Source organism: Neurospora hispaniola (assembly GCF_033458365.1).
Source record: "Neurospora hispaniola strain FGSC 10403 chromosome Unknown B0T23scaffold_1, whole genome shotgun sequence".
Taxonomy (NCBI): Eukaryota; Fungi; Ascomycota; class Sordariomycetes; order Sordariales; family Sordariaceae; genus Neurospora; species Neurospora hispaniola.
In genome coordinates, this window is record NW_026944406.1 from 135,885 (window position 1) to 163,713 (window position 27,829).

Sequence of the window (27,829 nt, forward strand, 5' to 3'; positions counted from 1 at the left end):
CGATACTCGAGTCGAACCAGATATCGAGATACTACGACCTGTTTGGTGAGTCGCTTTTTCTCTCGTTCCTGTCTGTGCTCACTGCAGTGTTCTGTGTGCGATGGATCATGGATCATGGCCGTTGCTGTACGCACCCGTGCCCACCACCAACATCGTCACTCCTTCCCAACCAAAGTGCCCTGTGTCGCCCTTCTGTGCTTGCTCTTGCATCTCTGCTGAAGACGTGAAGCTGACTCCTTCCAGATCGCCATTTCGGGTAACGCTTCGCCGTCATATATCCCTATCACGCTCGCGGACTAGCACGGTCGGCGACACACCAACATAGACATTATCCAATCCAACTGGCCACTAGGTTTTACTCGTCTAGCCAGTTAGCCTTCAACCACCACCCCAGTCCTTCCTCTCGTCTACTTGACCCTTGCCATCGCCCACTCCCGCTTCCAACATGGCGTCCCTCGTTGAACATGAGCGGAACAAGGCCGGCCTGCACCTTGAGACCACCACGACCCGCCTCGAGCCAAAGACTTCCCGAGATACCCTCATCCCCGACGGCCTCTCTCCCATGGCCGAAAAGAACATGACATTATCGCGCCCCTCAGATGTCTCTACCCCCTACAGCGCTCGTGCCAATCCCTTCGAGTCCGACATCGAAGCCATGGTTACCAATGAAACCTGCGTCAAGAAGACCACAACAACAAAGGGGGCCACAACAGAGTGCCAGGTATGGCCCGGTCAAGACCACTGGAAGCAAAAGGCCAAGGATGCCAAGATGAACCGTCACACTTGCAACTGTCTGGCGCAAATGAGCAAACGCAACCGCATCATCGTCAAGGTCATGATCGGCTTGCTTGTTATTGGTCTTGCCGTTGGCGTGGGCTTTGGCGTCAGCAAGCCGCTCGGTGCCGGCATCTGGAAGAGCGAGAGGCAGAACCAAAAATAACTGGACCACCTATGGGACCTGGGTGCCGCCTTCTCGTTGAGAATCTCTTGTTGGATCCGCACAATCGCCCAACATGCGCATCATGAGGATGCCGCGACTACAAAGAGGACGACTTCATAGCCCTCTGTTTGATAACCCTACCCGGCCCGCAACAGCCTGCCGACACTTTCCTTTGTCTTTTGTCTGCCGTTTCTTGGCAGGCTGCATAACCGCCCTGCTTTTTGGTCTTCCAAGCGGTTACGGCGTTAAAATGGTTTTATATCCTTCGTGCTCGGTCGGTCATAGAACGCGACACATGCGGATGGCGTTAAACGGAGTTTAGTTCGACTTGTTTCGATATGGCGAAATGGATTTTGACAACTACATCTATTCTTCTTGATGCAAATGGGTGGGGAAAGAAAGAGGAGGGATATTGAGGGGCTGTCATGATACATCTTCAAGAGGAAGAACGTGAAGGAAAAGCGATTGGTACATGATATATGCAACGCAAGGGAGAAAAGGGATGACGAGGAAGCTGAATGGAGCGGGGGCTGAAGACTTGGGCCACTGGGCTGGACCTGGACGATGATGGGAACATGACGGATTTCCCCAAAGCATTGCAAGACTTAATTCAACATCAGATATGGTTATGGATGCAGATCTGAGGAGTGAGTCAGAAAGGCTCATGCAGCTTGTATCAGTTGGTTGTCAGTTGTTGTTGTGGTTGCTTCAGTTAGTGTTGCGATTTGTGGATGACTAATGACAATGGGTGCCCTTGCTGGTATGCTTGGGTGCATTGCTTCCCTGGTATACTGTTCTCGTCCCGTCGACTTTGTTATGTTATTGTCGGCTTAGATGGGTTTGCGAAGATCATGACTTGTTTGTATCGCTTGTAAACTACTTGATATCGTTCTAGACGGCATAGGGGCATATGTTTGGCTAAGACATGGATACAATAGGTACATGGAAGACAAAAAGCAGTTACAATTGTTTTGGACAGATTCATTCGACTTATCTAGTTTCATTGGTAATACCTATTCCCCGTCTTGACTTTCTGCCACTCGTTCACAATCCTCAATGGCGTTGACCATTTCCGTGTCGGCATCCCCAACCCATCATCATCATCAAGAGTCCCACCTGAGGGTAACACGCCTGCCCCCCATTCCAAATTCCCTTGCGCCTTACGTCCTCTGCTCTGGCCTTGGGGATGGCATACCCACAAGTGATACCGAAGACCCTGTCCAACACTCAGTACCTCCAACACCAGTTCATTGCCAAGCCCATGGAGATTTGTCTTTTTTTTTTTTTTTTTTTTTTTTTTTTTTTTTTTTTTTGGTTTTCTTTCAGTGGGTAAATAATGAAAGGAACGGGAGGAGAAGTAAAAGGCGACGGAGAACGAGAATCGGGCCCAAGGGGGCTATCACAGTGTGTGTGTGTGTGCGGTAGGATAGGTCTCGAAAATGACATGTCGCAACAAGAGAATGACCTTTGGTTACGAGGTACCGAAGAACCATGGCTTCCCAGAAGTGTTGGTTGATATTGGATGAATGGACATAACAACTGGGCCTTCAACAGGATACCTCCATACCAAAGGTTGATGCGAACGAGCAGTTTATACACAAGGTAACATTATAGTATATATACTGTATCTAACATGGTAGGCACTACGCGAGTAAGAGTACCTGCCTGTAATTGTTTACACGAACCTAACCTCCTCAAACACGCCCGCCCTAACTTGCACCAAGCTCGCCAGCTCAAAGAGGAAGGATTGCAAGATGATGACGTTCGTCAGGACATGGGATACTGATGCCTTTGTTGCTTCTTCTTCTTCTTCTTTGTCCGCGGCTCCAGCTGCCTCCTGGGATGCTTGTCGTTCTTGTTGGTTCTCGGCCGTCTTTTGTTGCTGGTCGGGGTTCTGGCCGTCAGCCGTGGCGGTGGCGGGATTCTGTCCCTCCGAGTCCGTGGTTTCATCATTTATTTCGGAGGAGGTGGGAGCCTCGCCAACCTCGTGAGGAGTGTCGGTGCCGGCAGCGGGTGCAGGAGAAGGTGGATCATCCTTGGGAGGAACAGCCGGCTTCGCCTCCTCATCATCTTCATCCCCTTCCAAAGCATCTAATCCCCCATCTTCTCCCTTTGGCGGCGGGCGATGAACCGTCAACCTCGGTAACACAGGTCCATTCTGTCCCTCCCCAGCCAGTCTTTCGCCCAACTCCAATTCCTCATCAGCCTTGCTATCGGATTGCCCATCAAGATTAGGACCAACGTGTTTGGCATCAGAAACATCCGGAATCCCCACTCTCCTCGCCAAAATGCTCTGATCCACAGCTTGAAACGCTCTAGCTTGGCTCATCACCAACTCCATCTTCCCACTGCCACTAATGTCACTAGCCACTGCGCCGGGAACACTTGCGCCGCCCAATGCGCTTCCGCTTGCTCCTAGGCCAAAGCCGCCCGTTCCCTTGCGTGGCGAGGTGACGAGCATGCTCGGCGTCCGGTTCCTAGGTGGTAGGGGAGGCGGGGCTTCGTTGCTGGTGAAGTAGCTCGTTCGCTCGGAAACGGTACGTGTGGTATTGGAGCGGGGACGGGGCGAGTTGTTCGCTGTGCGGTTAGGAGATGTAGAGATGGTGGAAGAGAGGTCGGAGAAGATGCGCTGGGCGAAGGACTCTAGGCCGAGGCCGGAGGTTGGTCGTTCGGGCGCGGTATTCCCCGGGGTGCTCAGACCGGGCGTGAGCTGGGCGGGTGGCTGCAGTGTGGACGGCGTGCGTGATCGCGAAGGGGCGGCTGAAGGGACGACGGAGGGCGCGACGGAGGGTGGTATTGAGGCTCCGTCGGCTGTTTGGAAGGCTTCGCGACGTTGCTGGAGCAGGTCGTTGAAACGGGGGATGGTGTCGCGGTAGGCAGCGACTTCGTCACAGAGGGTTTGCAGAATGCGCAACAACCGGGGGAGTGAATCGCGGGACCATTGCGGCCGGCGCCGGCAATGGTGCATGGAGAGGAGTTGTTGGTATTCGTCGTATTCGGGGGATTCGGGGTCGATGTCTGCCGGTGGTTCGGCCGCAGGTGCGTCCTGGTCTTCGTCGTACGTGTAATTGGACGGATGCCTCAGGAACCAGCCCTCCAGATGCATGTACCCGCAAATGGCCAGGTCGAAGATGACTTCGGTTAACGACAGGTTGGTCTCAACGGGATTGATAAAGAATGTCTCGAGCCGGTCCAAGACACTGGTGAGCAGGGGGTCATCAGGGTGCAGCGTGTGCGAGCGGACGTCTCTGGGCGCACCGGGCAAGCTGTCGGGGATGGCGGGCTGCTTGTGGTTGCTCGCTAGCGCTTTCGGGGTAATCAACTTCATGGAACAGGGGTGGTTCTCGACGCGAATCATGGTGTCCTTGATGACGCTGTCGTAGATCTCGTTGAAGTTGTCCTCGCCGCCGATGGTCTGGGCCAGGCCCATCAGGTACTCGACTTCCTGCTCGTGGGCGCCCGTGGTTCTAAAAGACGAGTTACCCAGTACGCCTTCGGTGTAGAGCAAGGTGATGACTGCGTAGCGGTGATGTCTCTTAAGAATCACCGAGACCAGCTGCAGTGTGACGTAGATGGTTTGGAGGCTTTGGGACCTGAGACAGGCGAGGATGAGATCGACCAGGTTGAAGAGCAAGGGGTCTGCGGCTTCGGACTTGGAGGCCATCATGGTCGCAAGATCCATAGACTTGCGCTTCCGAGCGGCACTTACGCCGTCCTTGGAGTCGGACGAGACGGATCCTACAATATCGGGCAGACCCAGAAGGTAGTGCAGGATCAGGTTGATCATGTCGGGGTGGTCAACGGATTGGAGGATATGGCGGAGATAAGTCAGGACAGCCACCGAGGAACCGCCATCAATATCTGACGACTCGAGGAGGGAAGGATATCTGCATAGTTAGTGTGGAACCGTGTTAGCATGGCCAGAGAGCCTTGACTTACAAGAGTTGCTGCAAAAAGATGACCTGGAAGTGCTCGAGCAACGAAGACTTGACCTCTACCGACCGACAGTGGTTCAAGACATCTTGCCAGAACAAGAGATGGGAAAGAAAAGTTTCCAGATGCGACTGGAACTCAAAGGTACAAGAGCTGATGACTTCGTAATTGGGCTTGGGATGTTCGTAGTCGGAAAGGGCGAGGATGGCCGGGAGAGCATTGGACGGATGGTCGATGACGAGCTTGCGGCTCAGCTGACTATACAGAGCACCCAAGCCGGTGGCCATCAGGGTCGACAGATCACTCTCGACAATCCACTGCTCCAGCTCGACGGAGCTCGACGCGGCCTCGATGATGTACAGCAGGCCGGTTCTGGCAAAGTCGCCGACCTTGCCCTCGTGGTGGATGTAGTCCATGAGCAGGTAGAAGAGAGGGAAGTCCTGCTTCTGCGTCCTCCCCGTGAAGCGCTCATGTTCGCCCAGGGGCTGCTTCTCCTCTCCATTCTGCGGCTGCGACTTGAACCAGGCGGGCAGGATGTCGGGATCGAGACGAAGCTTGGTGGTGATGTTGAAGGCCAACTCGACGACGCGGGCCTCGGTGTCGGCGCTCAGACGGAGGGCGTTGGCGCCGGTGATGCGCACCATCAGGTGGGTGAGGCTGGCGGAGAAGTGGTCATTCTCGACAAAGGCCTCCTCCTCGCTCTCGATCAGGGTGGCGAAGAAGAGGACGGCCTCCTTGATGACCCATTCGTTGTTGGAGGTGGTGGAGATCTTGGCTATGGGGATGTATATCTGCTTGGTGGCGCAGAAGGTGATGCACGGATGGGGCAGCGGGCGTCGGTTCTCGTCGGTGAGCATGTTGGTGAGCTCCTGGAGACAGATCTCGATGCGCTCGGCGGCCTCGTCATCGTGGGCGATGCTGGGCGAGAGGCGCCATGCCTGGATGAGCTGCGTGTACTCCTTCTCGAAGCGTTGGAGGCGGCGGACGGGATCCTTGGCGAAGTCCTTCCAGTTCCGCGAGTTGCCCGTCGAGGGGAGCGTGTGTGCTATGAGGCGCGACCAGAAGTCCATGGCGACTCTGGAAGCATTTCGAGGGGGAACAGCAAGCCGGGGAGTGTCTCTCTGTCTGCGTGTGTACACTAGGTACCTAGTCTGGCGTGGGCGGTGATCGGGTCGCCGGGTGGTGAGTGGGAACGGGGGGAGGGAACTGGGGTCGGGTTCGGTGGTCTCGGTCGGTGTCGGTGTCGGTGTACGGCTCACAGCGGATACAACACACACAAGGAAGAATCGCGTCGTGTCGGTCGGGTGGTCCAGGTTGTCCTCCAGATCGACGGACGATTATTGCTCGGCGGCGTCCATGTGGCAGTTGGGTGCTCAGTTGGCCATCAGGGTGGTGGTCGGTGCACGGGCGCAAGGTATGTAAAGGGGTCTCAGGTACCAACCCAATGTACCTTTCACCGCACCGGCAACTGAACTGAACGGACCCTGAGATGGATGGATCTCAGTCAACCCCACCATGGGAGGAGGAAGAAGTGGGGTAACAGCTTCTTCTCAGACAAGAGTGAAACTGCCGTGTCTGACAGGTGTATCCCTGTTAGCAGATTACTATTAATAACGTGGAGAGCGTTAACAGCTTAGTCCCCAAAGATACGTACTGGTACTTATACCTACCTACCTACCTCTAGTACTTGAAGATGTCAACATCTCTGCTTCATCTTACTTCGTCGGGCATCATCACTCAATCGATCCTGCGAAACTCTCTGACATAGAATAATAGGAGCAATCATGCAACTGTGGTTTCCAGAAGCATGTGAACACACAGACGGGGCCAGCAGTCGAGGGCATTCCGATGTCGCCGACTTCCCTTCCTGTTCCTGACAAGCCAATCGTGGTGAACTGTTAAGAGCCAATGGCTGCAATGCGACGCTGTACAAGGCAACCACAGCCAACCAATTCGGACGAGTCATCCAACACTAACAAGTCTGAAATTCTCTTCCTTTTCACAAGCTCAACTCTTTGTTGTCTCTTTATGACTGGACTGCCCCGATCTACCTCCAACCCCCCTACGTTCCCCTACATTGTCCCTACTGCGTCCATTACTGCAGTCATCGACTCAGGACGGGCCGGATGGGAGCCCCGAAGGCCGAGACCAACAATCATGATGAAGCTTCCATTCATATTGTCTGTTGAACTGTTCCCCGCAAGGAAGCTTCAACCAGCCCCTTCCCATATGTCGACGACGTGGCCGGGCCACAGCAGACAGCCAGACGGACACACTTACTACCAAACAGACGTTGGCATTGACAATGATACTGACACTGACGATGCTCTATGCACCTCAGAAAACGGCCCTTTGGGTGCAGCATATGCACATGGATATCTCCCGAGAGCTTCCCTTCGTTTCTCCAGACCCTTGGCAAAAGAAGAGCGACGGACCAAGATGGCTCGCGTACCCAATGCTCCCACACGTTGTGTCCGTATTGGCCTGCCTCTCCCCATCCAATGCAGATTCCACTCTATCGTGGGCGGCTATCAACCCTCACCAGCCTTCATCAACCCTCACCAACCCTCACTGACACCCAAGAAGCCTGACCCTCGTCCACCAGTCATCTACATACCGTCTACACCAATCTGGGGCACACGAAACCGCCACCACTGCCGGCCATTGGAGGCTTAGTGGTTCCACGGCAGCGAATAGGAAGCTGCAGCGGCCCCCCATCGAAAAACGGCAAGGCACTCCCGTCCCTACTGTGGGACTGCTCGCCTTGGATTGACCTGTGTCTCGAGGCAAGGACAGGCACCCAGCAAATCATGGCTCCCGTCGAGGACAGCTTCACGACGACTACCTCTACGTAGACTAGTGTTGTATCAGTTTTTGCTCTTTTCTAGCGTGGTGGGCTGAGAAGGTCATCCACATTTGACGGCCCGCCTCGGTTGACCATGTGTTGTCCTTGTCTCCATCATCCACTTTTCCGCCTCTTGGTTCTGCTTCTTCCCTTTCCCAAATCACCGCTCGTTTCTTGCAATCCATCACTTGTCTACCTACTGCCATTCTACAGTCCATTGTATGTGGGTGGGTGCCTTAGCGAAAACCGCACTCTACCACTCCTCTCTGAACCATGGGTTTCCTCTTCTTTGGTCGGTCAAAGAAACCAAGGAAAGACGATAGAGACGCACCGACATCCCCACACCATCCTCCTCACCTTTCCAGTCGAGGTCATCGTGACCGGCAGGTTTCCGGCTCGTCCTCAAAACATCACTATGCCGCTCTCCCACCACCACCAGCCTACTCGCCGCATGACTGGCACAAGGGTCAGCCGTTCGAACCCGCCGGCCTCCTCCCATCACCGACAGGATGGACTCCGTCTTCACCACAGCCCATCATTGTCAACCAACATCACTATTATCTCGGCACTCCGGGTCCAAACTCCCCACCGCCACAACTCATCCAGTCAATACCACCGATTCCGCCGCCAAAGAACAGCACCAGCTCTCTCAACAAGATGCCCGCGGGGTCGGTGATGGAGGTGGCATCGGATATCTCCCAAGGACCAAGCCTCGCCCACGGCTTTGACGGAATGCTTTCCCATTGGCCTGACAACAAGACTCAGCTACTCAACCAAGGCGCCGCCCTCTACGACCAAATCTCCGGTCGACTAAATGATGTCTTGACGAGGATAGATCTGAACCAAATCAGTGGAGAGGAGAAGGAACACTTCACGTGGAGGCCGGCTGTTCAGGAAACCTCGTATCCGCCCTCATCGAGCATGGTCGGATCGAGATCCGCGGTGAAGTCGGGAATTCGGAGGAGTAGCTCGCATTCGAGGGAGCATAGGGACAGAGAACATCGGGAGCACTCGTCGTCAACGAACTCGGGTGGTTACTTTGCAAAAGTCGATCTCTACGCCAACTCGAGATTGCCTACCGACCTGCCCCCTTTGAGACTGTAGGTACACCGTCATTTTGCATCTGGTCAACTCACTCACCATCATAGGTACATTCCCACCTGGCCCCTCCTCTGTCTCGCCGCTCAGTATTCCGAGCGAGTCTATGAAAGGCCCAAGGGCGCCGAACGAGACGCCCATGTCAACGCCGACTGGCGAACCGGCGCCAAAGCCATGGTCATCAAATCCGTGCCCATGGATTATGTCAACACCATCGTGTTTGCCATTCGCGGCACAGCAACTTTCATGGACTGGGCCGTCAACCTCAACTCAAATCCCACCTCTCCCGAAGGGTTCCTGGACGATCCCGGCAACCTTTGCCACGCTGGCTTCCTTGACGTCGCTCGAAATATGGTCCAACCCGTGGCTCGTCGGCTGCGCCAGCTTCTCGAGGAGGATCCCAGCCGATCGTCGTATTCGTTGCTCATCACCGGCCATAGCGCTGGTGGCGCCGTCGCTGCTCTGCTCTACAGCCACATTCTCTCGACGACAAAGGAGGCGCAAAGCGAGTTGACGGCGGTAGCTGGGTGCTTTAAGCGAGTTCACTGTGTCACATTCGGCACTCCACCAATCAGCATCATCCCGTTGAAGAAACCGGAGGACTTCGAGAGGAGGCCGGAACTCAAGAAAAGCTTGTTCCTATCTTTCATAAACGAGGGCGATCCGGTTGCTCGGGCGGACAAGGCTTACGTGAAGAGTTTGCTAGAGCTGTACACCTCTCCTGCGCCTTCGATCAACCCACTTTCGCCAGCCCCAAGTCGCAAAGGACCGAGCAGTAGTTCTGACCTCAATATGCGCATGAAGCCCGCCGGACAAAAATCTTCTAGATCATCGCTGCAATCATCGAAATCCGGCAAGTCAACAGAAGCCAGGAGTACCGAGCGCCGAAGTAGCAGCGGTAGCAGCAGCCACCACACCTCTTCTTCCTCCGGTTCCTCCCATCGCAGCAGCTCGCGCTCCCGCAGTTCCACATCCTCCGCCAGCTCCGCCCTGACGACAACATCCACGACCGCCTCCTCGGTCTCTAGCAGCCACACTTCCTCGTCCTCGTCGGGACCAACCTGGAAACTCCCCGCCTCCACCCTCTCCTGCGCCGGTCGGCTTGTGGTGTTAAGGAGTGGTGACCCAAAGTCCAGGCTAAAGGGTAAGGGGAAAACGGTTGAAGAGAGATTAAATGAAGGAGTGGTGGCGCATGTGGTGGCGAGCGAAGAGATGTTGAGGGGGGTGGTTTGGGGTGATCCGTTGATGCATGTCATGAAGTTGTACAAGGGGCGGATTGAAACGCTTGCTGTTGGGGCGGTGACTGCCAAGGGGTATTGAGATTTGGAAGAGGAGGGGAACAATGGATGGATGGAGAGGTGGAGGAAGGTGGGAAAGAGGTGATGACTGACGATTTGATGATGATGTTACGACTAAATCAACGAAAAAAAAAAAAAGACATTTTACGGCGGATATACAGCAGCTACAACACATACGGCGACGGCTAAGATACTTTAGATGGACAGACGGATGGACGGATGATACCAGTTGGGGTGCTTCACTACCTACCTACTCAACTCTCTTGTCGCTTACTCTTGACAACATTTTCTTTTTTTCATCAAAATGCATGGTACATAGCATACATTGGGCGGATACCTTATACCTTGAGAACTTTTTACATAGTCAACCAGCTGCAAGCAGCGGAAAGATGGCGGAGCGGATAATACAACTTGGGTTTTGTGTGTGTAAACAACTTGGTTTCTCCTGGCGTTCGATTACCTCTCCCGCGGTTTCTTCTCTCATGGTTCGTAAAACCTCTGAGGACAAGCAAAAAAAACGCAGATTCCCCTCTTCTCTCTTTTCGTCATGACTCATCATGACTCAACCCCCCTTTTTCGCTTTTAGCATTACCTCTTCCAGTCATTCATTCGTTCCTGCTCTAATCGCTTCCCAGCTCTCGGCAAAACATTCCTCCACAACACCACCAGAGAATCGAAAAAAAGGCATGAGGGAATAACTTGTCCCCGCTCCCTCCCCATCGTCTTCAACCAGTCTTGTCATCTCCCACCTCCTCTTCCCACTGCCCCCCACTCACACAATCATTTCACCAAAGTAGTCCGACCAAGTTGACTCCCTTTCCCCCTCCCAGAACCGCGTTCAACATCCCTCCTCCCCTCCCCTGGGTTCCTTCTCTCTCAACCCCTCCACCCTCACCACCTCCCTCCTCGCTCTCCTCCTTTCCTTTTACTTTACCTCCAGTCCTCCAACTCCTCCTCCATCATCTTCATCACTCCTCTCCTCTTCCAATCCGTTATCCCCGCAGACATTTTCCCTCGCCCCTCTCATCAGGACGTCAACGAAAAGGAAAAAGGAGACCGACCGATGAATATCCAGCCTGACTGAGAAGAAGAAGTCAGGTGGCTTTTTTTTTTTTTTTTTTTTTTTTTACCTCCGCCATCCAACCTCCTCAAAATCATCTGGTACACCCATCAAATGTCTCATCCGCTCTTTTTCTCTTGACGTCGGTTGTCCCCGCAACAAACATTGTCCGAGCAAAAAGGACATGACGAAGCAGAAGGTGAGAAGGCCGATCATGATCCAGCCGAGGGGGTTTACGCCGTCGAGGGTGGTGGCGGGGATGTAGTACGGGTCGTCGTTGTTGGAGGCGGTAGTGGTGGTGGAGGTGTGACCAGAGGCGGGTGAGGAGCGGGGGGAGAGTACCTCCGAGAGGGAAGATAGAGGTAGGGAGGGCATTTTTGGGAACTTTTGTGTTGGTCTTTGAGTGCGGATTGGGCTGAGTTGTGAGTGTGTATTTGGATTTGAGGGGTGGGGTTTGTTGATGGGTGATTGTCGGTCGTGTGTGCGAGATGAGTAAAGTCGTGCGGTTCTACTCGGGCTCTCTAAGTGCAGTGCGGCTCTCCAGATGCAGTTCTGTAAGAGAGGTATCAATGCGAAACCCGTGCCTGTCTGACATCAAAGTGTAGTGCTGGACTGGACTCGATGTCGTTCGAACTCAGGCTAGAAACCGTAGATGCCTGGCTGACGGCACCCTTGATGGTGCGGGTATGAGTAATCTGCCCGTTGTTAGTACCTGGTGTGATGATGCCTGTTCGTAGTTTGACTCACGGTCGCTCTTGTCCAGTTTGGTTGTTCTTGAAAGTCGAGACTGCAATGCCCCTGGAAATCTGGAAGGAACTTCCAGCTACAGTAGAGTCTTTTGTTCGATTCACAGAGTGTTTCCTGCAGGTGGTAGAAATCTGAAGACTGCGTACAGAACAGTCTAGAACAAAAAGGTAAGGAGTGAAAGTCTAGGCAGTCAAGACCAGAGAGTGTTGGAGGTGATGACCTTCAATGTTATAGATTGAATCCTCAATGAGATGAGAACTGGGATAATGTTCCTTGTTAGTCGGTGCCTTCTTCCCGTTTGTAACAAAGAAAGTGGCGGCGTTATGGCTATTTGTGAAATTTTGGGACTAGTGTACCTGATATCTTTGTCTATCGCACAGGGACCTTGGACAAATATGTGACGGGAACGCGTTCTTCGTCATTTGCGGCTGGGCGCTATTTGTACCTCGAGGTAACTCGGCGTGGCCAAACACTCTTCGTTATGTTGGTTGGAGGTTTATACCAAAGACGTGGTGGTATTTCGCTTCATCGTGATGATAACGTGTCGTTGACGAAATTGAAGGACGCTGTCGGTGTGAAAGAGGGAATCCCACGCCAAGCCAAATCTGGTGATGGTGACATTGGTGGCGCGAGCAGCCTCATGGTACTTGGGTAATTTCCGATGGCATACATCCATCACAGTGCAGAAGTGGAAGAGGCGGCAACATGGCGTCAAATATCCTTCCTTTTCGTTTGAAACCGATGAGTGGAGCAAAAAATTGGTGAAGTTCTGAGGAAAGAACGCTAGAGAGAGAGAGCCTTGAAAACTTCTAGAAGGCCAAGCCGGAACATGCGGGAGTTTTGTGACTTTTATCTTCATCGATGTTACCTGTGGTCGTGTTTGAGTTGTCGAGCTAGAATCGGATTGGTATCCGTTTTGGTGCGGCCCGGGGCGTGATCCTCCGAGTAGCTCCATCTGAAACCCAACCGAACCCCAGGAGCGAGCATCCTAGAGTCGCATGGCGACGGGACCCATCTCGGTCCAGATATCGTCACCCCCGTTGCCCTGTCAGTGGGAGTTGCCGAGCGCGGTACACTACAACCTGAAAACGTGCTACTTCGGCTTCAGCCCTAAGTTCGCGACTTCGGGGTTTTTATTTTCCCATGCCCCTTCCACGCCCCTCCAATTGCACCACCGGTGGCCAACGCGCGTTTGCACCTTCTCTTCCCGGAGCTGGCTGTTTGCATTATAACGCAGCTTAGCAGCTGCCTGTTTGACTCCAGCCACTAGAGGTATCTGGGTAGCAACGTTGTCAAACTCTAACTTCGCCGCAACAGGAAAGGATGCTGGAAGCTGGAGTGGAAAACACCTAACGATACAAACAATACTACCTAGAGGTATGTACAATATTCTCCGACACCTCCTCGTTATTCTACCATACACCACTACCAGACATGAATGCAGATGCAGGCTACCCTCACGCCCCTGGTAGGCGCGTACCAATTTCTTCCAGTTCTCGAAGTTGTCCGTATCGGCATGCCAGCTGCCACCAAACAGGGAATAGGAAAGAGTAGGTCGGGGAGATCGATCTTTACAAAAGTGGCTGGACTCTGAGCCTTGAGTAAGCCACTCAGGTCCAGTCTGTATGGGAATGGCCACATCACCTCGGCCACATGCCTGCTGGCATCCTTCCTCAAACCCGTCTTTGAGGTCTCGCCATACTTGAGGGGAATCGTGTCCACCTTGGGCTCGCCAGCATACCTAGTACTTGACGACCCAGCCGTGCGACGTTCGGGCGAACAACTTTAGGTGAAGGCTGTTTCATTAGTCTCCGCCTGTGTTCCTTCCTGGTCAACGGGTTGGAATGTTTTTTCCTCGCCGTCTTCAGAAGGAGCTCCCTTTTTCCATCAATTTTTGCAGCTTCCTTTTCAGCTGGCGCTTCTTCTTTCAGGACGTAGAAGGTAGCCTTGATCATGTTACCCAGGTAAGCGGATAAGATCTCCTCGGTCTATGTGTGGAGAGATGCTTCGGATCCTTCGGCGATGGTCAGAGAATTCGTCAACGGGTACAAGGTACTTTTGGTAGAGGACCAACAGAAAGATAAGTTGGCCTTGAAGTCTTGGGAAAATATGGTATATAGACATATATATGAGTGATGACGGGCTCGCAAGTGACTGACTGGTTTAGCCTCTATTCCTCCACAACCAGTATGGCTTGGTACTGGACTTTGTGCTGCGACTGGAAGTGCTACTTCGGCTTGCGCTTAGGATAAGGGGTGTAGATTGAGGCCGCATGTGGTGGCATGTGGTATTGGTTCTTATCAATTTCCAAGCCGTTTTGACACCGGTGAATGCTTCTTTTCTCAGAGAATTATTACGTGGAACTCGGACTTCTTCATATCTACCTTCAGGCTTGCGTCGTTCAGGTGTTCAAAAATATTTTGATGTAGGTCTTGTGGATCTCCAGTTTCCATCACGGTCACCATAAATGCAGGTACTTCCGCAAATACCAGAACGCGGGAGCCGAGATGCAAAGGGAACTTGAGCAGGATCTCCAGCTTCTCCCCAATCGCTTGCGCTTCTTGTTTTCTGGTATTCGTTCTTGTTTAGAATATGTGACGTTATTTAAGTGTTCAGGAAGTGGTATGGCCAGGCTGCATCAACATCTTCTCTCCCGGTGACCAGCATGTGTGGTTGGTCTCGTCGATGCGCGTTCCGCTCTATGATATGCCTCGTTCCTTAGCAGTTGGTGTTGGTAAGTTGGTCATTGATGGTATAGAAGAGGGGAAAGAAGGGTAGGACGTGACGTACAGGTGATGTCTCTCGAGCCGAACGACCGATTGTGAAGTGCTCGAAACGTCGAGGGTGTTTGGACGCTTTGCTTCTTTCTGCCAGACTGGAGGGATCTCGGCAATGGCTTCAGCCAGCTTGGAGAGTTTTGGTTCCACTTCTCGTCCTCCGTTGACCAACCATCGTTTCGTGGTCTTTGAGTGTTGCGTTGGCTTCGCGGCCAATGGTTTGGAGTACCAGAAACCGGTTGATATCAGGGCTTGGGAGGAAAGTGATCGCGAAAAGAGAGTAGTCGAGGTTGGTGTACTATGCAAAGAGTCAGTATTACCGGGATAAGAGCGAGCGGAAGCAGCTGGTCTTGCCATCGTGCGCTTGAGTGTCGCCTTGTTTAATGCGCAGCGGTCGACATCTTTTGCTGCCTGGCGCAGAGAGGAGATCGTGACTCAATGATGCGACAAAGTTTGCGAGGGGGTGCGACTACCAGAGTACGAAATTCGTTGGGTTAAGAGAAGTGCTCGCAGCGGTGGCGGTGGTGGAGATGGTCAAACTACGAGCTGCGTCGTAAAAGATCGACACGGCCATTGACTAACAGAGACTGTGCATTTGGGAGTTGGGAAAGCCGAACTGCGCACTATAACTCACAAAATCATGAAATCTCCCAAGGCAAGAGATGGCGGACAAGAGGCGGGGAAGGCCGAATCTGCAAGGCTCGCAGGAACGACTGCATTGTAAAGATACCTAGGTAACGCGACATCGGAAACAATGGATCAACAACCTCCGCTCCCCCATCCAATCTGTTCAATATCTCTCGAGTGGGAGATCCTTTGCCGCCTGGAGAATTACTGAGGTCCAACTTTTTATCTTAATACGCTATTCCAATTAGCTCATATCACTGACCATGTCGGATGTAGGAAGGCCTTTTCCATAGCATCGAACTTCTTGCCCAAGGTAACGCCCCAAAGAATAAACCTCTTCTCGATCGAGGTCGTCCCTGTTGTCCTCGACCTCGGTGATCTAATATCTACCTCTACGGCTAAGTACCCCGAGCTTCGGATATCGATGTCTCCAGATTCGCCGTAGAGGTCTGACTACACAGTGGTGTTATGAAACTCGAACACCAGATAAATCTCGCCCGAGCGCTGGACGGTGATGTCGCCTCTGGACTCGTTGAATGCGGGTGGCTTTCGATGTGGATTCTGCACCAGAAAGTTTTCCTGTCTGCCACTGGTAATGGGCGATCGGAACTACAGCGCTTGTTGTCTCGAGGTAGGTATGAGCTTCTTAACAATACGTTCTGCCAAAGCCCTGGCCTTCTTCTCCAACCGCTTGCTCTTCTTGGCAAGCCTTCTCAGCTCGCGATCCGCATGCTCGCGGACATAAGCCGATTCCCTAGCCAGGCTCTTGAGCTTTTGTGGAAGATGAGCGATACGAAAGTTGACTCCTCTCGGCGAAGAACTCAATGGATCGGTTGGCCAACTGTCCTGTGGAAAGGTCACCAGATTGAGTAAGATAGCTGGCCGATTGTCGAGGACTTGAGGATGAGGAGGTATTCAAGTTGATACGGGTAAAAATAAAGAGAGAATGGTTCCTCTTCTCATCTATTGATTGCTGTTAAGGACATTCACTTATTTACCTCTATATATCGGAAGGTGTCTTTAGTGCTCTGTATATTGCTGACATGATCAGCTTTTCTTTCCAAATCCAGGCCCTCTACCTTCAATATAAGTGACATGCTGGTGAGTTGTAACGTTTTTCGATCCCTCCTCTCCTTTCAGAGGCGGGCAGAGTCAAGGCCTTTATACCCTAGTTTTCTTCTTTGAAGACAAAGCTGACTGCATGCTGTGATTGTGTCCTCCGTAAGTCGTACCTATGTATGCCCGACAGGATTGTGACTAAAGTTCAGTCACACTAGGGCAAGAAGGAGGCTGTCAAACTGGCGTTTGTCATTTTCTGATGCTGATGTCGCCGCGTGGTAGGATTTGTGTGAATGCCTACCTACTAGGTACCTAAATCAGACACGTGGCGCAAGCCCTGAACGACGGTTTGATTGAAAAGATTCAGCATGATGTTGAAGCAACAACGGTGAAGGAACAGATGACTGGACGTAGATGGAATGCAAGTTGGATTACGAATTCCATGCGTTACCTAGAGGTAGTTTAAACCAATTTCGCATTCAACTTGGTGAAGACTGCCTTCCATGGCAGAGGAAGAAAAACCTTTGAATCTCTATCGCTAACTGCCACACGAAACAGGCGCCGGTCAAACAGCTTGTCCCTTATCACTTTTATTTGCCACACAAACCCATCGAGACGATGGCAATATCGGCCCTTTGGGCATATCACTCGACCAAGTCTCCAGACCAGTTGGGATTGCCCAAACTTTGCCCGTGACAATACGAAGCCCTGACTTTTGACGGGCTTCGCACCCATGCGGCGTTTCTGGAGGTGTTAAGTTTGGTCATGCATGAAACAACTGCAACCGACCCTGACAGACACAACCACCATTTCGGAGGCAGCAATCCATTCGTTGGAGGTGTGATGGTTGGCATTTTTGCGGGAGGGTTTGATAAATTCCGTCACTGCAGTAGCAACGTTGGTGGAAGGGACTTTAGGTTACTTCCAATTTATTGGTAGGTAGGTGCCTAGTCCTGCCGTTGCGTTGGAGAGGCAAGATCAACGACGCGTACTGTCTCTGTTCAGCTTTTGCATTCATCTGAACGTTTTCCCTTGATATTTTCGAGTGATTTAGGCGTGAACAACAAGTCTTCAATATTCACCTCTTATATTATCTTCTAGCAGCGTGACCCGTCAAACTACCACCTACCTTGTTCACTAGCGGAATAATTACCGTATGAAAAAGAGCTTTTCTTCTAACCTAGGTTATCAGTTTTCCCCACAGAATCTTTCTTCTGTTTCAACTTGTCCTTGTATCAACTCGACAACCAATCAGTCTGGATATGCTACACATCTCGGCACCTTCATTCTTGCAGCCATCGCACATCCACAACTTCATCTAATTGTTGAGAGGTTTGTTGAACTTCGCCTTGACAAACGCTCTCTTCATCTGGAGGTACGAAGGCTAAACAGAATCAGTTAGTGACAGGTCCGGGATTAGTTGAAGATTATTTCTGGATTAGTATGAGGCTTACAGTGTGATCCTTCTTATGCGTGTAGTGGCTGGAGCAGCGGCTTGTTGTGATGAAGTTGGTAAGACGGCCTCATATTCCGGTGACACCGTTTCGATTAGATCCCACGTAGATACAAGCTGGTTTGGAGCTTGGTTTCTCTAATATCAACACATAAACACTCCACTCCGCCCGCGAGGTCTGATTTTATCGATAACTTCTTGCTGCCTTCTCTTTGGCATCGTTGTTAGCTGTTTGGATCAAATCGCATGAAGACCAGGATGCCTGCGTTCAGAATGGTATATTGGACTTGAGAAGAGACGACCAAGGAGGACGATCAGCTCCCAAAAAGAAAGACCAAGGAGTGAGATGAGAGAAGAGAAGGCTGGGAGCTAAAGAGCGTTCCTACCTTCTTGGCTGGCACTGTCTGTAAGTGATTTGGAAAGGCCCTGGATGACCAGCCCAACTCTAGTGGCTGATTGGTTTGGTCCTTTAGCAAATCTCCCACCAGTTTGCTTACACGCATTGTCCACATACGGGCACGCTGTGCATTCAAAACCTCCCAGACCCAGCCGAGTATCTTTGAAAGTGCTCCCTCCAGTCTCTCCCTCTTTTTTATATTTCTTCAAGTTTCTTTCCCGTTCCCTAAACTATCTGTTTCAGCTTTTCCAGCTCTTTCCCCACTTTGATGATCTCTCTTCAGCCCCTTTCCGTCCTCTCTCCAGTCATCGCCCTAAACCTCCTCCCACTTCTTAAATTTTTGAAAGTACAAGAAGAAGAAGAACGAATAGCCTAGCAATGAGTTCCCCCCGTTCAACAGTCTCTACAAGCAGACTCTCAAAAGCTCTGACAATCCCAAGTTTGGACCAATCATGCACACAATCGCCGCGGCATTCGGGAAGAGTAGCCTTAAGCTCCAAACGTCAATCAAAGAACGAGAGTAGAGCTATCGCGGGATCAATAGCATTCCTGGTGTCTAAAGACACCTCCTTGGCCGCGGCCGACGAGTATTCAGCCCTGACGCACAATCAGCTGGGGTCCATGGCTGTATAGATGAGACACAACAGGCCAGATACCTTACCAGAGATCAACGTTTGGCAGTGAGGAAACTCAAATTCCGAGTCGACACCGCTAACATGATGAGTGGAATGAGAGAATAGGCGGATAGGAGGAGTGCAGCCATACGCATGCATCGTATCTGCTTTGTGAAATGCATGTTGCCATAGCCGGGCGTGTTATGACTGAGGCACGTGGTAGGTGCATTCTGTCCCGCGTGCGATCTTCCAGCTTCGCAGCGAGTATTACCAGTTCTTAGACCTGGGCTGATACTCTATCCCCTTCCCCTCAGCCATGCCGCAATGAAGTATTCTTTTTCAACAACCGATTATTCCTAATTTTATTAACAATCTGTAACGTAGGGAGGTATCTTGGACGGTGGTGTTAGGTGCATGGCTTGCTTCTTCATCACCACACACACTGGCAAAGAACATCACATGGCAACAATTTGAACGAAAAGGGGTGTTGAGTGTGAGAGCAAAGAGAGAGGTTCAGATAAGCTCTCTTTGTACAAGACAAACACAAAACACGATGTGTTCTAACTTTCTCATTTCATGCTTTGGCAACAAAAACGTGCCAGCACCCATTACTTCCACTTCCATGATCCGCAAGACGACCCAGGTAAGCACCACCCAAACTTCACGCTTTTTCCTCCCCTGCGACCCAAACCAGCCAGAAAACCGGCTCTTTTCTCCTCAGCAAATAGGCCCAGACAAGCATGTGCACCCAACCAAGAATCCTTTCTCCTTCTTACAACCCGCCCACCAACAGGTCCTCCCACGCTATAGATCTACCACATCGGCCCATTCCAAACAAGACCACCCGGCGGTCTCGGCGGAAACGGCTCGCTCGTCTCCCACGCACCCCTCAACTCCCTGAAGAAATGGTTACAACACGGCCTTCCTCCCAACACCTCCTCCACCTCCCGATCCCCCTCCAACGCCTCCGGCACCTTCACACACCTCGGAAACGCAAACTTCTTCTCGAACTTCCAGTGCCCCAGCCCATTCTCCCAGGCTTCCTCCCTCTGGACAGCAAACAGCCTCTCCACCAGGGCGCCATGCTGCCCGCAGTGTGACTGGCAGGGCGAGCCGAACTCGGCTCTGCCGCCAAGGTAGAGGGCGATTGCTGTGAGGGTGCCGAGGGAGGGGGTACGGGCTCGCAGGCGCTCTTGCCAGGAGACCGGCAAGGTGCGGATGCGGGGGAAGGAGAGGAGAGCAAGGAAGGTGCGATGGGCGGGGGTAGAAGGGGAGGGGAGGGGAAGAGGGTAGAGAGTCCAGCGCGTGATGTAGGGCCAGATCTCTAGTTCGAGAGGGGTTGGGTCGGGCAGCTCCTGGCGGGGATGGTGGTCGTGGATGGTGCGGAGCACAAGCAGGCTGGGGAAGGGGACGGCTTGGGCGGCGGGGGATCGAACGTTGGAGTCGACGTCCATGGGGTCTCCGTCCGCAGCAGAAGGTCCATCGCCGCCGCGGGCTTGGGCGACGGGATGGACAGTGGGGATTTGTATCGTCTGCGCAGAAAAGTCGTCGTCGTCGTCGTCGTCGTCGTCGCTGTCTTCGCTGGTCGCGGCCATGCTGATGCCCGAATCGCGCCACTGGTCAGACTCGCTGCCGTCGTTGGGCTCCGCCACGCCGTTACCCGGGTTGTCGTCGGCGTTTTCGGGCACCGGCGTGGCGGCGCCGCTGCTCGTCTCCGAAGGCGGGTCGAACTGGAATGGTGCCGCCCAACCAAGTGGTGTCTGCCTTTGGGCAGCAACGAAGGCGAACCCACGGGGATCATCTTGCGGGCCCAGGTTGGAAAAGGTGCCATTGCGGTTATCGAGGAGACGGGCACTAAGATGAGCAACCTGAAGAAGAACAAACAAGTTATCAGTATATGGGTTTGGAATACAGGTACCTATAGTGACATGTTTCAATCTGATCGGGGGAGTGATTTCTCAGATCTTCCTTTCTCAGGAGACTGAACTTGGAGTATCTGAATAATCTGGAAATCACCTGGTCCCGTAGGTACCTCTAGTAGGTGGTACTCACGGTGAAATGACCAGCCAGTTCCACAGCAAATTGATGAACTGCGTGGCAGCCGACGACGGGACAGTGCAACGGGAACCTCTCTCCTGAGTGAGGAGCGTAACGCTCCGGAAACAGAGCGGCCAAGTGATGGTACGTAAACAGCTGCCCGTCTATTGTGATCAAAGAATGAGGTGTTAGCAAGCAAGTCTAATGTGAATACATAGGTACCTAGTAAAATATTGTTTGAATTATCGTGAACGTACTGAAGATTCCCATCCAGTGATGGTAGGAAGGGCGGCCATCAAGAGGAGTGGGTCTACCGCCCGCGGCGTTTGCTTGCTCTTGTAGCCAGGGCTCCATGGTGGTGGTTACCTAAGTCGATAGGAGGGATGTAGCCGTGTATGGAAAAGTGAGATAGAGGTAGAGGTATGCGTGAGGTCTGCCGACAACGACGAATTGTAACAAATGTTTTTTGCAGTCTTGAAGAATCTCGGTGAAAGTTGTAAGCTTCAAGAAGGACGACCGTCTTCTTTGATAGAGAAATTTTGCAGCCAAAGATCTTGCAAGGTTAAAATCTTGCAAAGCGTGGCGAGGACGAGGTCAGACTTGAAGAAGAGAATAAAAGTGCGGGGGAGGGAAATAATAGCGGCAAAATTATTGTGGGCAACACGCTCGAATTTGAGATCCGTTGCCAGCCAGGTGACCAGGTAATCTGAGGTCTGTATTGCTCAGGAGGACGGCGTCATTCGTCACCTGAACTTTTGGGTTTCATATTCTGAAAGGGGAGCAGCAACAGAAAGATAGACGGCAGGCACTCGTATTGAGACGCGTTGGGCTATATCTCATCTAACATCTACCTAATCATTCTAAGAGACTGGGGAACGGAGTTGCTATTTGATGTATAGAGTGAGCTTGGGCAGGCAGCCCGCTTTGGATCGGAACAGCTGGACAATCATCGTGCACTGTCCAATGTTCTCGCAAATAGAATTTTGGCGATTGGTACGGCTCCTGCCTCACGATGCTGTATGGTTCGAGTGTGAAGCTGTATATACCTCTATGTGCCTCTAGAGGTCCGCTTCTTGCAAGACAACCTCGACCTGTATTATCTTGCCTAGAGGTAAGAAAATAAAAAGGAGATCGGAGAGGAGGAAAAAATTACGAGACTATCTACTAATCAGGAGACTTCATGATGTACAGGAATTTCAAGTGTACCGTAATGCGATTGAGATATCCGTTCATTGCGAAGTTAATTCTATCTAGAGACAAGGCAGGCATTCTACCAGTGGACATCTGGTGATATGCGTACCCACCTTTTCTTGCATGCAGTCTCAAAAATGAAGCTATCGGTGGTGCATGCAGCTGTGGAAGCGTCCAAATCATCGCCCTCCCCACAACTTCATGTTTCCCGTCCTGAATGCCATCATAGCCACCACGACAGTCAGTGTCTGCTCGTCAACCTTCTCAGCATTGCGGACCTTTCTCCTCTTTCACATGCTACAAGAGCGGATCCTCTGGGATACCGTGCTAGCACGCGACCGGTAAAGTGCCTCGCCCCCAGAAGAGCATATTGCACAAACGGAACTCGATAATTTGAACGCCCAAGAAGAGGGACAAGACAGGTCATTAAAGGGAAAAACAAGTTGTGGACATGGGAACCCAGAGTAGCTCCATGATAGAAACCCAATTTGAGGGAGATTAGAGTTGTTTGTAGAAAACTATTTGCGAGTGTCCCCACTGGGAGCGTGGATGGAAAATTTGGGTGCGTTCAGAAGGGAAGAGTCGGTCTGGTCAGAGGTGAAAAGGTGGGTCATAATTGCCAGGCCCATGAGGCTGCCTTCCGCGTTTGGTCCTGCGCCCCTTATGCCAAGCGCGCAAGCTCGATCAAGATGATTGCAATTGACGACAGTTAAAGGGACACATTGCCAAGGGCGAATGTTTCAATAACCGCAGGAGCAACCCTGGGGACAACACCATATTGAGGACGTCACCTCGCTTGTTTTCATTGACGTCGAAGACGAAACCAAAGAGGGCAAGGAGAAGCGTTGACTTTACCCAAATCACTCATCAATTATGTTCGGGACCCCAGTGAACCTGAAGGAAGTCAAAAAGAAAGACTAAAAGATACCTCTAGCGTACTATACCAACACGCTCGCTCACGCCAACTTTCAACCCTATTCTTTCCTTTTCTTGCCTCTGCTTTCTGCTTCGCCGCCGACGTCTGCGTTTACGTTACCCGCCGTTGGAACAAGACTCTAAACAGTAGCAGGACACCCATCGAAGCCTGTGGAAAACTTCACCATCTTAGATGGAAAAAGAAGAAACGAAGAGTGGGAAGGCAAATCTGGTGAGTCTACCCACCAAAGATGTCACAGGCAGTAGTGCTCAACTGTGACATTGTTATATAAGCGTGCATTAGATGTTCTGTCTAGCGAACAGAACAATCTTCCATCTTTTGGTGGTTTGGCCTAGAAGCATTGCACGCCTCTAGTCCGTGACAAAAGACTCCTTACGAGCGTTATTTGGCCCTTGTTGACTTCGCGCTTAAAGATGAAGAGCGCCAATCTGTGATCTTCCCAAAGGGTTACAATCCGCCGTGGCTCTTTCCAAAGCCCAAGATTTGGCACTGTCCTGTTCGAACTTGTGGACAAGCATTCGCGAAGCGATCGGACCTGCGCGATCATCTCAAGGTAAGAGCAGTCCTGCAACACGCTCTTTTGGCAGTTGGAACCACCGTGCATTGGACTTACAATGTTGTACTTTTTTCTTTACAGAAGTTTCATGACGGGAAAATTTGACACGATCACCTTGACGGTACATTCTCTAATGGATAACCTCTCTTCAACAAAGGCATGTCGGTGAGGTACTGCCCAAAAAAAAGGTTCCGATGGCAACTCCTCCCTGATATGGAGGCCTCAGGGGAAGCTTAAGGAGGGAAAGGGAGATAACCGGGTGGAGAGATATGACCGCGATAGAGTGTTGAAGAAAGCTAAAAGCATTACATTCGTTGACCAAGCTGATAAAACGTGATTTTCGAGGGAGAAAGCAACTCGGAGTTATTTGTAGCCAGGCTTAAAAGGTAAACTTTTCTTGCAACGCCCTTTCAGTGATCGCTCCTGTTATATTGTTTCATGGAGAGTACAAGATAGCTCTCCCGCGCCGAAAGATTACTTGGAAAGAAATTCCGCCGAGCTTCCCCCAGTTTATCCACCAAAAATGTTTCATGCCTCCATTCTTAGTAGAGTTCTCAATGAGATCGTGAGAAAAAGGAGACTACTGTCGGAATGTCTGCCCCAGCCCGAAATGTAAGAAGACTAATGGCCGTCAATAGATCAGAAAGCAACCAAGGGGTCAATCAGACACGCCAGTCAATTATCGGCGAGCTGAGTGAGTGGAAAGGATTGGAATAATGATTTGTGAATGCGTCCTCTTTGTTGATCAGAATCTAGGCTGGATTTTCCAGGTGCGGTGACTCTTGCTTCCTTGTACAAGGAGACACCCAATCCATTTCCTCATCCTCAATCTTGAAGCTCTTCTCAAATATCCTACAACCAACTCCTTAACATCAACACTCGCATGCCTCCTATTTGTTCCAGCACTTGCATCCACTGCGAGATTATAGAAAGAAGACGAGCCGGGAGTGGGTGATGAGACTGCTCTTGGGAGAGGTGGGGAGGGAGAGGACATTGGCGAAGGGAATGAGGCGGGAAGAAAAGAAGAGGGAGGTATAGTAGATGAAGGTTTTGTGCTCGCTCAACCAGCTATCAGAAGAAACACTTTTAACAACACTACTTCTACGAACAAAAGTGGCCACGACAGAGGCAATAACAACGCATGTGACGGGAGTAGCAGCGACGAAAGTCAAAGAAATGATACCGACGAGGCGGAGGATACGATTGAGTATAAGACATTTGATAAGACCAAGATTTCTAACAGTGTCGTTTCGAACGCAATAGGTACGCGCGATTACGTGAGCAGTGAAATCGTCAACCACATCTCGACATTAAAATGAAATGATTGAAGGTGTCACGAACAGAAATTTTTGACACTTCATTCGAGGCTACTGAATCTCAACACCTAAACAACTTGTATGCCAAGCCGTGGCTTTTCATATCTTCCCAGAACTAACCAGGTAAGAACAACATTCTATCAACGAGTGCCTCTCCAGCGCGGAACCTTCTAAGTCGTCCATCGGTTGAACAACAACTCTAGAATAAAGTAATCAGACAGGCTACTTGGCTTTATCAGTCCCTGAAACACTACATGTAGAGGTATCTTTGCCTTAGCAGGGTCTACCGTAAATGTAGATGACCGTATCTGTGTCGGGATGCATTCCTTTAACTGAGCAGCTTTGTCCTGGCTTGATGCTCCAGCAGCCGTCTACCGAAATTGTAAAGGGCTGGTTTTCGGTGACCCAAACGCTCACAGCTCCCTGCTTAACCACAAAGAGGAGGGATTTGTCATTTGCTTGAATGTGTGGCTTTTGGGTTCGAAACAATGTAATAATCTGAAAGGTTGTGTGATAATCATCAACAACATGCCTGGTCGAGAGCATTGATGAAGAATAAGCAAGCGGAGCTAGCGGGTGAAAGAGAATTAGCAGCCTTCAGCATTTATCACAGAGTTATGAAGAACTTACGCCCTGAGTGTAGGGGCCGCCCATTGTGCGGAAGTTTCCCCCACTTCGTTTCCCACTTTGCAGGCTGCGTACCAGACCTGGACATACGGTTGTCTTGTACGTCCCAATTCTTCATCTTTTTTGCCTTTTGGACAACAGGTGCTTGTGATGTCTTTGCTTTCTTAGGCGCTGGTGCCACCTCGTCGTTGTCTGCCTTTCTCTTCTTCGAAGTTGCATTCCGTAGCTGCGTCGATGGGTCGACAAATGCACCAGGCATAGGCAGTGCTCTCGTGTGACGAAAGTAGGCATTACAACAATAGTAGCCGCGGAACCTTTTCTCAAGAGCTGGGGAGACCTTTCGCAGATAATCTGGGAGTTGTATGCACGTGTCAAAGGCAAAATGAGGATGGAAACGCGGGGCATTTTTGTCGCCATTATGGTGTAGTTCATCATAAAGACCCTGATACTTAGCGCAGCGCATGATGTCACCGCAAGGCGTGTTCCTTTGCACACCACCGAGATATAAAGCGACTGCCGTCAATGTTTTCAGGGAGGGCTTCCTGAAGTTGAGCCACCTTTTCCAGCAGTATGGTAAGTCGCGTTGGCGGGGCAAAATGAGAAGTTCAAGGAGACATGGATCGGCGGGGACCGGCGAAAACTCGGATGTGAAGGAAGTAATGTACTTCCAGACCTCGGAATTGGCATACTTGCAGTCGGGTGGGTTTGTTCGCTGTTTGACATCCTCAGCAACTCTGGTGAGTGACGTTGCTGGTGGTGATCTGTCTGTGTCCTCCTTTCCAATGCCAACTTTGCTGAGATGATTAGTGGCAACCTTGATATTGGCGCGCGCAGGCCTATCTTGATCCTGCTGGTCGGTCTTACTTCCGCTGCTCTCGTCGTCGTTCGTGTCCGAATCGTCGCTACTCGTTTCCGAGTTGACATTACTCTGAAGCTTGGTCTCGCTAGCTTTCTCGTGTCTAACCGCATCTTGCGCCTCGTCGGTATCACTTCCATCGCTCTCACTATCGCTACTTCCGTCACTGTCGTCGGTATCACTCTGGCCGGCATCGCTGCCGTCGCTCTCATTGCCGTCACTCTCGTCGTCACTGTTTACCTCGCTGCTGCTCGAAGTCGGTTTGTTGCCAGTTTGAGGCTTTGACTTGTCATGTCGATTAGCCGCCACGGCAGAAGTGTCAGGGGAGTCTTGTCCCAAGAAGAGAGGTACGGCGCGAGATGGTTGACGCAAGCTCAGGTTCGGCAGCATGTGTCCTTGAGACGCAACGTACGGCTGGCAATTTGCATCATAGGCTGTCGCAGGGTCTTGGGGGAGAACAGAAAATGTACCGTCGAGGTGGTCGTGTAGGATCGCTCCGGCATGAAATCTCTGGGGAGGAGAAGCACTTGTTAGCTGCATTTTTATTACAGGTATGCCAGGCATCAAGATGGTCTTGAAGACAATCAGTCCATTGTACGATTCTTACCACAAAATGATCGCCCAGGTCCGGTGGCGTGGCATATGCTTGTCCACAAGTTCGAACTGGGCAGTGCCATATGCTGGTCTCCGCTGAGCGACTTGGCAGATATCTCTCCGGAAAGAGGGCACCAAATCCGTGGGTAACTATGTGATGGCCATCTTCAAGCGAGGTGTTAGGTTATCCGTGATCTCATTCGAGGGATGGGGCTCCTGGGGAGGCCATACCAATCTCGCCCTCCCAAATGACATATCTTCGTGTATGGTCCCCAATGAAAACAAGTTCGACCGGCCTCGAAACCGCGCCGGCCATTGTTCAGGATCCTGTCTCGAAGGTGGGTGTTGACCAAGTCGCACAAACAACGGGAGCAAGAAATGAGCACGATCTTGGTTGTAGGTAGCGTTGAGCAAAGGAAGTCGGATTTTCTGCAGCGTGGCAAGCTCGTGGTCGCCAAATTCTAAAGCGAAAAGGAGGCGGGGTGGTAAAGGGAAAAAAGGGAATATGGAAAGAGTGCAGTGAATGGCGAAAGTGTGGTACGGAAAAGCTGAAAGATACCAAAGAGCGAATACCGCAGAAGTTCGGAGGTGTACGATGTTCAGTTCTTTCCTTCGGTGATTCTCGGCTGGCCCTGAGAAACAGAGCGTCATACGGTATTGGTATTGAAGGCAGGCAGTGGCCCCCGTTCTTTCTTTGACAGCAAGATTTTGGCGAGCCATCCCGTCCGAGGGGTTCCGCATCCAGAGTCAGTACTCCGTGGTGTTCGGCCCGGGCAGGCAAGAAATGAAAGGTGGTTTGGTCGGCAGGCCAACAGCTTCATGATGAGTGAAGGTCGCGCACCCTTCGTCATCGACTCCTCTTCGTGA

The 27,829-nt window shown here is 51.6% G+C and overlaps 7 protein-coding genes across 7 annotated transcripts; 2 read left to right on the forward strand and 5 right to left on the reverse strand.

The window, feature by feature from the left end:
* The first annotated feature begins 35 nt into the window (after positions 1 to 35).
* B0T23DRAFT_317 (uncharacterized protein) lies at positions 36 to 1,152 on the forward strand. The gene is made up of 2 exons (XM_062834970.1): positions 36 to 45; positions 244 to 1,152. Exon 2 carries the CDS (start codon positions 446 to 448, stop codon positions 938 to 940), a length of 495 nt encoding a protein of 164 aa, XP_062696382.1. The 5' UTR covers positions 36 to 45; positions 244 to 445; the 3' UTR covers positions 941 to 1,152.
* Positions 1,153 to 2,535: 1,383 nt separating this feature from the next.
* On the reverse strand, positions 2,536 to 6,312 carry B0T23DRAFT_342 (Retinoic acid induced 16-like protein-domain-containing protein). Its single transcript, XM_062835897.1, has 2 exons — positions 4,880 to 6,312; positions 2,536 to 4,827 (listed from the first exon to the last, which is right to left on the reverse strand). The coding sequence occupies exons 1-2, from the start codon at positions 5,941 to 5,943 to the stop codon at positions 2,616 to 2,618; spliced, it is 3,276 nt and encodes a 1,091-aa protein (XP_062696383.1). The 5' UTR covers positions 5,944 to 6,312; the 3' UTR covers positions 2,536 to 2,615.
* A 1,000-nt stretch (positions 6,313 to 7,312) lies between these two features.
* B0T23DRAFT_400495 (uncharacterized protein) lies at positions 7,313 to 10,136 on the forward strand (the record flags this gene model as incomplete). Its single annotated transcript, XM_062838487.1, has 4 exons — positions 7,313 to 7,491; positions 7,544 to 7,622; positions 8,022 to 8,818; positions 8,867 to 10,136. The coding sequence occupies 4 exons, from the start codon at positions 7,313 to 7,315 to the stop codon at positions 10,134 to 10,136; spliced, it is 2,325 nt and encodes a 774-aa protein (XP_062696384.1).
* Positions 10,137 to 10,956: 820 nt separating this feature from the next.
* On the reverse strand, positions 10,957 to 12,009 carry B0T23DRAFT_391 (uncharacterized protein). Its single transcript, XM_062837910.1, has 2 exons — positions 11,922 to 12,009; positions 10,957 to 11,869 (listed from the first exon to the last, which is right to left on the reverse strand). The coding sequence occupies exon 2, from the start codon at positions 11,547 to 11,549 to the stop codon at positions 11,241 to 11,243; it is 309 nt and encodes a 102-aa protein (XP_062696385.1). The 5' UTR covers positions 11,550 to 11,869; positions 11,922 to 12,009; the 3' UTR covers positions 10,957 to 11,240.
* A 1,131-nt stretch (positions 12,010 to 13,140) lies between these two features.
* On the reverse strand, positions 13,141 to 14,201 carry B0T23DRAFT_368495 (uncharacterized protein). The gene has a single exon (XM_062836446.1). The coding sequence runs from the start codon at positions 13,874 to 13,876 to the stop codon at positions 13,595 to 13,597; it is 282 nt and encodes a 93-aa protein (XP_062696386.1). The 5' UTR covers positions 13,877 to 14,201; the 3' UTR covers positions 13,141 to 13,594.
* A 5,459-nt stretch (positions 14,202 to 19,660) lies between these two features.
* B0T23DRAFT_400497 (uncharacterized protein) lies at positions 19,661 to 21,239 on the reverse strand (the record flags this gene model as incomplete). The annotated part of the gene is made up of 3 exons (XM_062838488.1): positions 19,661 to 20,716; positions 20,901 to 21,049; positions 21,143 to 21,239. The coding sequence occupies 3 exons, from the start codon at positions 21,237 to 21,239 to the stop codon at positions 19,661 to 19,663; spliced, it is 1,302 nt and encodes a 433-aa protein (XP_062696387.1).
* Positions 21,240 to 24,924: 3,685 nt separating this feature from the next.
* B0T23DRAFT_433605 (uncharacterized protein) lies at positions 24,925 to 27,278 on the reverse strand (the record flags this gene model as incomplete). The annotated part of the gene is made up of 4 exons (XM_062840453.1): positions 24,925 to 25,454; positions 25,516 to 26,878; positions 26,976 to 27,112; positions 27,194 to 27,278. The coding sequence occupies 4 exons, from the start codon at positions 27,276 to 27,278 to the stop codon at positions 25,159 to 25,161; spliced, it is 1,881 nt and encodes a 626-aa protein (XP_062696388.1). The 3' UTR covers positions 24,925 to 25,158.
* Between the last annotated feature and the right edge of the window lie 551 nt (positions 27,279 to 27,829).